This window comes from Zootermopsis nevadensis, unplaced genomic scaffold, assembly GCF_977971745.1.
Source record: "Zootermopsis nevadensis isolate Lab colony 2312 unplaced genomic scaffold, Znev_1.0 Znev_ptg000024l, whole genome shotgun sequence".
In the NCBI taxonomy this organism is placed as follows: domain Eukaryota; kingdom Metazoa; phylum Arthropoda; class Insecta; order Blattodea; family Termopsidae; genus Zootermopsis; species Zootermopsis nevadensis.
The window spans coordinates 2,565,665-2,578,806 of NW_028259156.1; the positions used below are offsets into that span (position 1 = coordinate 2,565,665).

The 13,142-nt window shown below is 35.9% G+C and overlaps 1 protein-coding gene across 1 annotated transcript; it reads right to left on the minus strand.

Moving 5' to 3' along the window:
• Positions 1 to 1,515: 1,515 nt before the first annotated feature.
• On the minus strand, positions 1,516 to 12,896 carry LOC110838423 (sphingomyelin phosphodiesterase). The gene is made up of 10 exons (XM_022081596.2): positions 12,755 to 12,896; positions 11,173 to 11,483; positions 10,723 to 10,896; positions 8,038 to 8,262; positions 6,758 to 6,930; positions 5,220 to 5,414; positions 4,631 to 4,795; positions 4,028 to 4,202; positions 2,980 to 3,170; positions 1,516 to 2,521 (listed from the first exon to the last, which is right to left on the minus strand). Exons 1-10 carry the CDS (start codon positions 12,831 to 12,833, stop codon positions 2,383 to 2,385), a joined length of 1,827 nt encoding a protein of 608 aa, XP_021937288.1. The 5' UTR covers positions 12,834 to 12,896; the 3' UTR covers positions 1,516 to 2,382.
• Between the last annotated feature and the right edge of the window lie 246 nt (positions 12,897 to 13,142).

A 13,142-nucleotide genomic window follows, 5' to 3' on the forward strand; every position in this document is an offset into this window, starting at 1 on the left:
AGCACAAATACAATACTTGTTTCTAGTACAAATATAAATACATAGTTATAGCAGCTATGTACAGATTTTTGGAACTACAGTATTACAGCAAAATAATTTTGATGAGAAACTATCACCATTATTACATGTATTTATAAATTCTTCTACTGAGTAGGAGGAATGAGATAGGAGATACTCTTCACACTGGCTGAAACATTTTTATATCTTGATTTAAACTTTTGATAGTAGGTGGAAGATTATTGAATAACTTAATTCCATTATAGTAAACTCTGTTTTAACATTTACTGAGGTTAGAATTTGGCACATGAAGGTTGTATCTGTATCTTGTTCTTATATTGTGGATATCTGAATTTGTTCCTATGTTATCCACCACAAAAGATAATAGTGAGAGCAGGTGGCATGCAGATGGTGTCCCCCCATGCCTTGAAATTTCGTTGAGAACTGATAAACAGTTACATGATCGGTTCTCTTATTTGCCTTGGTTTGGTTATCATTATGGAAGAAACTCCATTCCAAGAGTTGAACGATGTTGAGTGCGAGCTGAGCAAGAATCAACCTGGAAATCTTGTCCTGCCATCATGAAGAAACTTGACATCTGGTCGAGGGAGCATCTGCCAGGCTTGCTTTCTCAAACACAAACTATCACTGTGAGGTGAGCATCAAGTGAAGTGATTATTTTGGGGTCTGGTTTTGGGGGTAATAAGTGACAGGGCCAACAGCCAACAGATTTTCATTACATTTTTAATTTTAAAGTGTGAAGAGTAAATTGTTGAACATTCTGTATTATTCCTCTTGCTCGTTGACATGTCTCGTGAGACACCAGTGAAGAAACTGCGTCTCCAGCTGATGGGAAGTATCGTTGACTTTCGCTGAACCAAGAGGATCCAGGAAGGCAAAACCCCATGCCCCTCTCACGTGCCCACCAACAACAAGGCTATCGCGTGGATACTGTGGAAAGATGCTCAGGAATTGTCTCTGCGTCAAACCAACGATAAGGACGGAGAGGAAGGTGGCTGTCTTCTAGTATGTTGCTGCTAAGGACAGGAGAATAAATTTAGGTGAGTTGATTGCTGTCAGTTTATGTTTATTAGATACCGCTGCTTCCCCTACCGAAAGTAATACCACACGCCACTGATATACAGTAGATGAAGTCATAACCTCACTCATTTGGTAATTTGGTGTTGGGACGAGTAGTGTTTGTTTAGACGTGCTTCACAATTTATTAATAAGATGTTCGTAAAGCTCGTTGGTACATGGGTTTGGAACGGACTTTAAGGATGTAAGACCAAATTGGAGGAAAGGAAATTGGCAGTGATGAAGGAAAGGGCAGGTGAGTGTTGCTATTGCATTCGATTGAAGTTGCCCGGAAACTTAACTTTTTTCAACTCCGTAATGATGTCGTCATGTGTGATGATGATGTGAGCACTTGACCGGACAGGTACCATATACTCCGCACCCACACTTATATCACGAACTCCAGCTGTTGCAGAAATTAAGGAATAAAAATATGATATATTTAAATTACTATTGTTTTATTTTTCTGTTGTTACCATTTTATGAACAATGTTCTTACAGTATTTTATATGCCAGAAAATGTTAATATATTTGTGGGTACATTTGGTTTATTATAAGTTTTCAGCAGAATTTGCGGCTGAAGCGTGCACCAGTCACGTGTACTGTGCCTAGGTAGGAAGTAAAAGTGGGAGGTGGAGGGGTGATGAAACAACATATAGTGGGGCCAGATGTCGCAGATGTAAACAGCATTTTTGTGATTTTGCACCACACTATTGGCTATTCTTAAACTATTTGCAACCTTGTACTGATGGAATAGTTGATTATCCCATCTAAACTGTAAATATGATTAATTTATGTAAGACTTGAGGTTCTCACAGCGGTGAGTATGAAGATGTCCGTCTTCTGGGTTATTGCGCTGTGTAGTCTGGTCGATGTTAACCAACGTTTCAGAGGTCATACTGCCTCCGTCATCAGGGCGATTGGTTAACATCGACCAGACTACACAGCGCAATAACCCAGAAGACGGACATCTTCATGATTAATTTAATTAGAAGATTTCTTGTAACTTTACTTCTTAAACTGTTTAACTATCAATTTCTGGTTAACGTAATGAATGTGACGTGAATAAGGATGAATTTTATCGATAATTATAATATTTTTCAGTGTTAGATTTGTTTATTTTTATGTAAAGCTTGCTTACCGTGATAGTTCCACAAGGAAGAACAATTTTTTAGAAATAAGTAACTTAAAGCTTATCTTGAAACAGGAACCTGGTTATCTCCATTATGCTAATTTCTAAGTGATATTTGGGATACGTTATCATGCAACTGGAATTTGTTGATGACTTCAAATATGAATGTTGCCGCCTCAATTAGCAGCATCAAATTCTGCTTCCAGTATATGGCATTGAGTCATTTCTCCTGTTAGGGACGTTGTTGTAGAACAGAGTTTGTTTCTCAGACACCAGTTATCATTTTCAGCACATCCACTACCTCTGCTGGTAAACCTGGAGAACATAAGAGAGAACTGTAGCAATTTAATCATGCTTCAACACTGTACGTTAGCTTCACCTCAATAATTATTAATATATTATGGCACTTCCTTCAACACCATATAACCTACATAGTTGAATCAGGGTAATTAAATATCTTAATAATCAGCATAAGTTTACTGAGGTAGATTTTAATGTTAAATTAAATTGTTTATAAAGTTTGAGGAGAAAACAGGGGAGCAGACAATAAAATAGTAATATTTGCAGAGGATTCATTAATTTACAGGAGAGATGAGATGAAATTGAAGAGACGTTAAATCATTGAACTTGTTACAAAGGAATATTAATAAGACAGTGACTATGAGGATTTTAGGGGACCCAGACAAATACCAAAATGCAAGCTGATGATGCCGTGGTTGAGGTGTTGGACAGCTTTATTAATTTGTAAAATGAAGGAAACTAAGTGCGGTTACCTTGAGTATTTGTGTAGAAGGCTTCTGTTAACAGCCAATTTATGGGTCAGTTTTTCCATTTCTGTAGCAGTCTGAGACTCCACTCCAAACACATCTTGGAATGAATATAGTTGATTCCAGTTTGGGTTCACATAGGGATATTTGTTAGCTTCGACCATATCGAAGGTCCAAGATTCACTGTTCAGAACATTCTGCAAGTAATTCCCAATGAAGTTTAATAAAATAAGTCCATGAGGCAGAGGCTGTCTTGAGAAGGTGATAGTTGCTCAGCCATCCTGGAAATTTCCTGCCCTTAAAGGCACTTGAATGTTCATTACCAAGTTTACAAGAGCCCACAAGGTTAATCAGTGAAATAATAACTGAGTAGATAATGAATTTCAATTATTTATATTATAGTGTAGTCTACAGTAATGACGTTCCTGTTAATGCGTAATTATACAGGTTTCAAAATATATGTGGAACAAAAATTAAAACACTTCTTGGGAAAGTACAGGAGGATAGTCTGCTTAAATGTTATAAAACAATGGCAGTACTAACTTTGTTATATTGATCAGCACACATAAGAGATTTTAAAGTAAGACGGTCTCAACATTTCGGAAAACTATCAGTAATAAAAGCAATATATATTTCAAGAACGCGTTATGAGTCAACTTGAAGGAAAGAGATGCCTGAGATGTCTGTGGGTGCAGTGGAGAGAACACTTTTGTGTTTATACTTTACTAATTGTTCATGTCCTCATTGATATCATGATCACAGTATGCTCCTTACAGAACTTTCCTTCAAACAAAGCAGTTTTCGTATGTCTGTGTGTAGTGGCTATATAGTTCAATCAATGAAGTAGTTGTTGTTGTTGTTGTTGTTGTTGGTCCCCCCCCCCCCAAGAATTCCTGACGGGCAGGAATTCTTGTTTGCCACCACATCCATGTCTGACGCATCCTCCTATCCAGTGGTGCTAAGGAATTTGGAACTTTACCACCCCCTCCCCTATACCCCCATATGATGTGTTTAGGCAGAAAGAAATTTGACTTTTAATTTTGCATGTACTTACGAAAGTTGTTGAATCCACGCTGTAGGTCTTGTAATTAGTGTTAGAGTTTGGGACGAGGCTTCCACCATTGAATGCAACTCCAATAGCATGAGTTGGTTCATCAGTGGAATAATAGATGTTAAAGTGATCACCATGAGAGTGTCCGTTGAATATGGCCGTTACTGTATTTTCAAATCTGAAAATCAATGTAAGACTTGAGGTTCTCACAGCGGTGAGTATGAAGATTTCCGTCTTCTGGGTTGTTGCGCTGTGTAGTCTGGTCTGGTCGATATTAACCTAATATCGACCAGACTACACAGCGCAACAACCCAGAAGACGGAAATCCTGAAAATCAATGTCTGTGTTTAGAAACTGCTGTAGTGCGACTTGAAAGTTAATACTTCTTTCTGTGTGTATCAGCAATTTCATTAGAGAATGATGTGAGGTTATAAGTGGATATAAAAAGGGTGATGTAATGACTGATGACAGAAAATTGCTAATGCTTCACTTGTTGTACCCGAACAAGTGTGTTAAGAATAAAAAGATAAAAACAAGTTAAAAATATTATTTAATTATGTTGGTTATATAGTGCATATTGTGTTTATAACTCGTAAGAATATGAACCTGTCAATGATCCTGTGAAATTCTCTGCTCCAAGTCCTCATACAACGATCTGAAGGGATGTGACCAAGAATGTGAACCTTTTCTCCATCTTCCTCAGCTTGTAGCAGTGTGTCCGCCAACCATTGTAGCTGCCCATCTTGGTCTTTTGGGTTGTGATTCATCCACCTGTCAAAATTCATAAAATATATATCAATATGAACATCGTAAAAGTTTTTTTTGCATATATCTATGGGTTATGTGTGTGGCTGCGTATCATTTTGTAATAACTGATTGCTGAAATAGAGCGCACTACTTCAGCGGTAATGTGTCTGACTAAAATTGAGAAGGATGTTGATTGAATCGTAGTGTTTCGCAGTTCTGCTTTCCTAAATAGTCATTCAGAACCACCCACCTTTCTGTATGCCTTGCAAATAAAACATAGAATATATTTGGACTTGAAAGGGTAGTATATATATTAATTTTCAAGCAACATTTAAGCTTGTAAGTGATGGAGTTCAAGAATTAATTTAATATAATAATAATTGGAACTATCCAGTTTTATTTTAGTCATATATGGCAAGCACTTGATTAAATTTTGTTTTCAATTTACCAGTTTTCAGTTGTACAGACGTTGTTGTTAAGACCTATAATTCGGAAACCAGGTTTTGCCACTGCAGTGTAGAATCCTCCTCGTAGAATAGTTTCTCTGGCGTCTGGTGGCAACCAAACAGACCACAGGTCTGCTATCAATTCATATAACCATTTTGTGGAAACTTTCTCATCGGTAATGTAATGTGGTGCAAACCTGTAATTAAATAATGGAAACAGTTAATGTGGTTGCACCGTGTAGAAGCAAAGCCATTCTCGACAAACATGTTGTCCAACTGAACATGAAAATAAGTTTTCTTTTTTAATTTACCACTGTTTGATGTCATTTTCATTATTGTAGGTGTTTATTTTTACAAAATAGAAACCAATTGTTTTAACATAACATGTCAGTTTATTTTCTTGTTTGCAATAAAAGGAATAAAAAAGAAAGCAAATTCTGCCCTTTGGTGTGCATTGTTTTGGAAATAAAATTTACACTATTATATGTCAGTATGTACTGATGGCTAACCCTTTGTAATTTATTTAGTTTCTACAGTGTCAGTGTAATACTTGTAATTAAATTAAGAAAAACTGGATAGGAAGCTTAGATGAGGGGAAACAAGAAATGTGCACAGGCCATTGATAGAAAACTTCTTGGTGCTTGGAAAGTGTCTGATTAGACAACCAAGACGTGCATGGGAAAATTATTTTTAAGTGGTTTGTACTACGTGGTAGATGCGTGGAAACATGAAATGAATACGCATAACCTCTATGTGCCCAGTGTACTCAGATAGAGTGTGTGAGCTGTTTTGTCAAAAATTCGTTTTGTGACATTTAGTGGTATTCTAAATTGTGCTTGGGTTTTTTTTTTATTTGTAGTGTTCTGTCTGACGACAGGTCCATATGAACAGGATCCTTCCATCCTTTTCTCAGACTGGGACCTGTTCATATACGTTCTTGGCAGATGATCCAGAAGTGGTTTGCCATTGCCTTCTTCTGTGTGTGAATGGAGTAATTGTTGGGATGCCACGGAGGAAAACTCCGTGTTGCCTAGACCACGGCCTTGCCCAACACAAGTTATAAATTTGAGCACCACCGGGAATTGAACTCGGAACCCCAGGCTTACAATGCTAGTGTTCTGACCGCTAGACCACCGTGGCGGTATTGTGCTTGGGTATATTAATTAAATTGGCTACTGTAAATTTAATTCGGTTTAGAATATTTATGGGTGAGATTTAAGCGTGGTATTGCAAGGGTTCAACTGAACATAGAGGAACGGGCCTTAATTGTATTTGTAGGATTCAGTTACAGCAAAATTTAGGCCTTTTTTGTTAGTGACGAAGCTTTGCGTTGCTACTTGGTTCTTTATTTGTTAGGGCATTAGGACATCCACATTAATTGAAGACAAAGTAACTTTTATCTATGTTGTGTTTTGGTTTTATGAAATAAGTACATTTATAAATATGCCATGAAGAGGTGAAAATTAAATATAAATCAACATCTAAAATACTAACTTAAAATATTTTACAACCTTGATAAAGTATTGGAAGAAGCACTTACACATTTAATGGACTTGGTTCATGATTTCCAAGAACTGGATACACAATTGTGTTTGGTAAGTGATTTTTCAGTTGATTTGTAATATTTGTTATTACACCAATATTTGTTTGAACACTTGAATCCCATACTGCGTGGTCCACAAAATCTCCAGTTATGTAGATAAAATCAATGTTCTGTAAAAATAGAATTAGTAAAATAATGGCACTTCACACTTCTTGAAGTCAGTTTCCTTTTGTTTGTATTTGTTTTATGTTACTACACAGTTTGTCATAAATATCTCCTGTTGTGTGTGGCGTTATTGGCGGTGATATCCGATCTCCAGCTTAGAAAGCCTTGCTGTTTGATATGGATTTATATTTTTGCATATTTATATGTTTGTTTTAATAAAATGTGGATGACTACCATGTCTCTGTGTGTCCATCTATGTCTGCATCTGTATCTGCGTATTGGGTCTATCAATTCTTTTTCCCTTCTTGGGTTTTGATATTTAGCCTGTTTTCCATATTTGTAAGCAACATTAACACTGTAAGATTTGAGGTTTTCACAGCGGTGAGTATGAAGATTTCCGTCCTCTGGGTTGTTGTGCTGTGTAGTCTGGTCGATGTTAACCAACGTTTCAGAGGTCATACTGCCTCCGTCATCAGTATGACCTCTGAAACGTTTGGTAACATCGACCAGACTACACAGCGCAACAACCCAGAAGACAGAAATCTTCATACTCTGATGACGGAGGCAGTATGACCTCTGAAACGTTGGTAAACATCTACCAGACTACACAGCGCAACAACCCAGAATACAGCCATCTACTTAGATGTGTGTTATTTTGTAAAGCTATGAATCATAAACATATCTACAATATCTGCATGAAATATGTTTTGCATATCAACAATTACAAAAACAGCAAGGGTTTGAAACTTTAATGTTTTATTTGGCAATTATAATTTACTTTGGATTTTGTTCTAGGCAATTTATTAAAAAGAATTACAGATAGGCAGACTTGTGGTGTCATCTGTATGCGAGTTTGTGTATACGTGCGTCTTTGCATCTCCTCGTTAATTTTCAATTAGTTGATGGATTTTTATGTAATTTGGTATAAGCATTGTGCCAGTAGAGTCCACTCTAGAGTTGTTATGTAATGTGCAGATTTAGTCAAAATGGAGACCCAGAATGTGAATTTGTGCCACTAGCTTTTCAGTCTTTGTGTGTATGATCCTTCATTCTGGAATTTACTTTCTTATTTTTTTAAACGTCCAGTTGCATTCAAAATAATAATTTATTACCTGATGGGCTGCCTTAACTTGCTGCAGTGTAGCTACAAAATGATGCAGTGGTATGTCACAGCCTCTGTTATCACCCCAGTAACCAGCTGCTGCCTCCTCATTTGGCGGACTGCCTTGAACGCTTCTGCAGCACATCGGTTGTCCACATGCTGTATTCCCACCTACTAAATATATTGGATCGTGGTGGATATCTGTCATATGTATGACAGTAAGAGAATCAGCATCCTGAAAAATTGTTTACAAACTATGCTCAGAAATCTTTCAGCCTGATATTAATATTAATAATATATACATTTATTTACTAACATCAATGCTTTAGACTGATGGTATTCAACATTTTTTTGTTTGCGTACCCCCAGATATAATTTCTCTTCAACTTTGTACCCCCAAAGATGTTGGTGTATAATTCAAGTTATGCATAGTATATAATCTACATCTAAAATAAATTAAATAAATTACATTACTGATTATTCAGTGTTTATCATAAAATAATATTATTTTTTTAAAATTTCACGTACCCCCTAAGATGTCTTCGCGTACCCCCAGATATAATTTCTCTTCAACTTTGTACCCCCAAAGATGTTGGTGTATAATTCAAGTTATGCATAGTATATAATCTACATCTAAAATAAATTAAATAAATTACATTACTGATTATTCAGTGTTTATCATAGAATAATATATTTTTTAAAAAATGTCACGTACCCCCTAAGATGTCTTCGCGTACCCCCAGTTATAATTTCTCTTCAACTTTGTACCCCCAAAATTGTTGGTGTATAATTCAAGTTATACATAGTATATAATCTACATCTAAAATAAATTAAATAAATTACATTACTGATTATTCAGTGTTTATCATAAAATAATATTATTTTTTTAAAATTTCACGTACCCCCTAAGATGTCTTCGCGTACCCCCAGATATAATTTCTCTTCAACTTTGTACCCCCAAAGATGTTGGTGTATAATTCAAGTTATGCATAGTACATAATCTACATCTAAAATAAATTAAATAAATTACATTACTGATTATTCAGTGTTTATCATAGAATAATATATTTTTTAAAAAATGTCACGTACCCCCTAAGATGTCTTCGCGTACCCCCAGATATAATTTCTCTTCAACTTTGTACCCCCAAAATTGTTGGTGTATAATTCAAGTTATACATAGTATATAATCTACATCTAAAATAAATTAAATAAATTACATTACTGATTATTCAGTGTTTATCATAAAATAATATTATTTTTTTAAAATTTCACGTACCCCCTAAGATGTCTTCGCGTACCCCCAGATATAATTTCTCTTCAACTTTGTACCCCCAAAGATGTTGGTGTATAATTCAAGTTATGCATAGTATATAATCTACATCTAAAATAAATTAAATAAATTACATTACTGATTATTCAGTGTTTATCATAGAATAATATATTTTTTAAAAAATGTCACGTACCCCCTAAGATGTCTTTGCGTACCCCCAGATATAATTTCTCTTCAACTTTGTACCCCCAAAGATGTTGGTGTATAATTCAAGTTATGCATAGTATATAATCTACATCTAAAATAAATTAAATAAATTACATTACTGATTATTCAGTGTTTATCATAGAATAATATATTTTTTAAAAAATGTCACGTACCCCCTAAGATGTCTTTGCGTACCCCCAGATATAATTTCTCTTCAACTTTGTACCCCCAAAATTGTTGGTGTATAATTCAAGTTATACATAGTATATAATCTACATCTAAAATAAATTAAATAAATTACATTACTGATTATTCAGTGTTTATCATAAAACAATATATATTTTTTAAATTTCACGTACACCCTAATATGTCTTCATATACCCCAGGTTGAATACCACTGCTTTAGACTAGTGCAGAGGTTCCCAAAGTGTGAAGCGCGCACCCCTGGGGGGGGGGGGTGTGTTTGTATGAAAAACGTTTTTAACGAAATATGGAGAAACATTTTTAACATCCTTTGCTTGATTGAGGCAGTGCTGTAGAATTCAGACTCGTAGAGCATCCCACTAATCCAAGTATGAAGCGTATATTTTACTAGAGCAACGCGCTCCTTTCTATAGAGTCGTTCTTTCTCGATAATTTTGCTTTTTTCGTCTATTGGTTTCTCCTTTCGGAGCTCCTTTCATCTATCAAGGTCATTCGGCAAAAAAGTGTGACGACGACGGGTCACAAAAATGTGTAAGATCATCAATCGACAATGGTTACCTAGGAAACATCATCTGTTTACTCGGCATACAATGAAAGGAAGGGGGTTAAAACACTTGACCAACCCCTACAGAAAGTTATGGAGATGGCAACATTCTTTACCCTCCAGCTTTTGCACGTAATGTTACTGAGGAACATAAAAACCCAAAACAAGGCATGTGCATCAGAATAAGATTGGCTGTGACAAAAAGTTTTCATCAGTGATAGATGTGGAAATAACGGTTTTCATGGAATCTGAAATCATCAGAGAAGAAAATCTGCCTTTTCGTCTGAAGAGAACATTACCAAATGGACCATCTTATTTAGTGACTACAAATCACAGTAACAGTCATTTGATGAAACAACACATTCACATATAAATTTGTACTTAGAGATGAACAAATTTTCATTGCTTCAAGAGTCGGAAACGTCGTCGTGTTAAGAATTCTTATGCAAAAGAATGGCATGTTTGCTTACTTTTACGTCTGCTTTTTTGTTATCAATTTTGTTGGCTTCTGGTTTTGGCCCAATCTCAATAGACCATTCAAGACTAGGCTCGTCTCTCGAACAACCGTTTCCTTGAAATACGATTCCACAGACTCGGGCAGCAGGGAGGTCTTCTGTGTTCTCAACTATGTAGATTATTGAGTCCTGTGAAACATATACAGTTATTAAAACATGTTTGTAATTTTAAAATGTGAAAAGTGAGTGACAAACATACAAGAACACACGCAATCATAAATGCGTGTGTATATCCGACACACACGTCATGTTGGTTAACCATATTTTAACCATAATTTCTTAATTTTGTGATTAGAAGAAATTTGTGTTACTAACTTTCAATGACTTAACCTTACATCAACTATCAATAAAATTATGCTAAGGAAGAAAATTATATTATTAATTTAAAGAATGGAATTCACTTACCAAGTGTAATCCAATAGATCCAGCACAAACTTCTGTACTATATTGTGTAAATTCAATACACATTGTATGCACAACGTTGAAAACTTCATCTCTTGTATGACTTGCTATATATTCTTTCATAACATCAACTGCTGCAGTACATCCCATACAGATGACACTGTCACGCGTTTCGGTCGATGGTTTGAATGGTTCTGTACCGAAGGCAGATGACAGAGGGATTTGTTTCATTATCGCAGAGAGCTGCGGTGTGAATTTCCCAGTTATATCAAATTGTCTGAAGCCATGTAACACCTCGTCTCTCATCTGTCTTTCTGCCTCAGAAAAAATGCAACATGTAAGACTTTGAGGTAGCCAGTTCATGTTAGTTACAAGCATACTTTTTTATTTTTGATAGTTAATTTAGCATGGCTACTCTATTTGTATGTGTGGGGGGCCAAGTACCATTGAAGTCAACCTGTTATTCAGAGATCAAATTTGAAATGTGTGTAAATATATAATGAACTATTATTATATTATTATTTAGTGTTCTGTCTGAGGACAGGTCCATATGAACAGGATCCTTCCATCCTTTTCTCGGACTGGGACCTGTTCATATACGTTCTTGGCAGATGATCCAGAAGTGGTTTGCCATTGCCTTCTTCTGTGTGTGAATGGAGTAATTGTTGGGATGCCACGGAGGAAAACTCCGTGTTGCCTAGACCACGGCCTCGCCCAACACAAGTTATAAATTCGGGCACCGCCGGGAATCGAACCCGAGACCCCCAGGATTACAAGGCCAGCGTTCTAACCGCTAGACCACCGTGGCGGAAAATAGTGAACTACAGCATATAAAATAAATTTGTCTCATAGTTTGTGCATGTGCTAAGCGTAAGTGCTCTTTGGTTCATCCTTTACACAGAGAGTACATACATTTCACAGAATTTTACCAAACTTTGTGCTTGCTGAAGTGGTTAGCACTTCTACTTTGTATTTAGGTCTCAGGTTCAGTTGTTGGTGTTTGGGTTTCCTTTACTCACGGACTATTTTTCTGGTTTTCTTCAGTTTGGTTAGTGAAATGCTGGGATAATACCTTAAAATATTCTTTGTATATTCTTTCTAGCGCATCCTACCACTATGTAACCTATTTATTTGAGGACGTATGCCTGATTTATATATGAACAACCAGAGCATGTTCCATTTTGTAAATTAACGTTGGAACTGATCGAGAAGGATCAATATTTGGTCTGTCTTCTATCGTTAAGTGTGTGTTGGGAGACTGCTTTGGGTTAATTTATTTTATACTATGCTCTTTAAGATATTTAAAATAAAATAATGCTACAACACTTCCCAAATTTGCCTTCATAATTACATGTTTAAAAAGTGTGTGCTTTGGAAGAATGAAAATTCTACATGTACAACAACTCTTTAGTTTGAAATGAAGGTTTATTCATGACATTAAATACATTCTATATTTGACACCAGTTACTTTTAATATTTAAATAGTAATCACATATTTTAATATACCAAGAAATATTTATCTGAGGAATTATAGTTTTTCTCTCTGTTATCGACAACTGATACTTTGCATTGTAGATCAACTTACCTGTTAACGAAGTGGCATTTATTGCCACACAGATTGTGACTGTCAGCACAGCTACCGTAATAACCCGTTGCAGCGACATGGTCCCTGCACACAAATTAATCTGTCCCCTTCTCGGTAATCGGCATGTCTTATATAGGAAACACCTCTCTTGAGCTAGTTTATCTTATGTGGTGTGTTGTTGTATTTGATAAGCCACTAAAAGTATTGATTTACTTTCAAAATAACTGAAGTTTAAACTTCAGTCCTTAATTTTGCATTGCATGAAGTAGGGATGACCATCTTTTACATGTTTAATGGCCACAGGTTTATTCCTTGCTGTTTGTTTTAAATGGTAGGGCAATAGAATGGGGGGAGGAGGGAAGCTGAAGAAATGGATAATGTGACTGGA

Excerpts from the sequence above, each read along its gene's own strand:
- LOC110838423 (XM_022081596.2), bottom strand. The coding sequence starts at position 12,833 with ATGTCGCTGCAACGGGTTATTACGGTAGCTGTGCTGACAGTCACAATC. Across the intron at positions 10,897-11,172 it reads GATCTATTGGATTACACTTG|GACTCAATAATCTACATAGT; the intron begins GTAAGTGAATTC and ends TATGTTTCACAG. Across the intron at positions 5,415-6,757 it reads GAACCAAGTCCATTAAATGT|GTTTGCACCACATTACATTA; the intron begins GTAAGTGCTTCT and ends ATTTAATTACAG.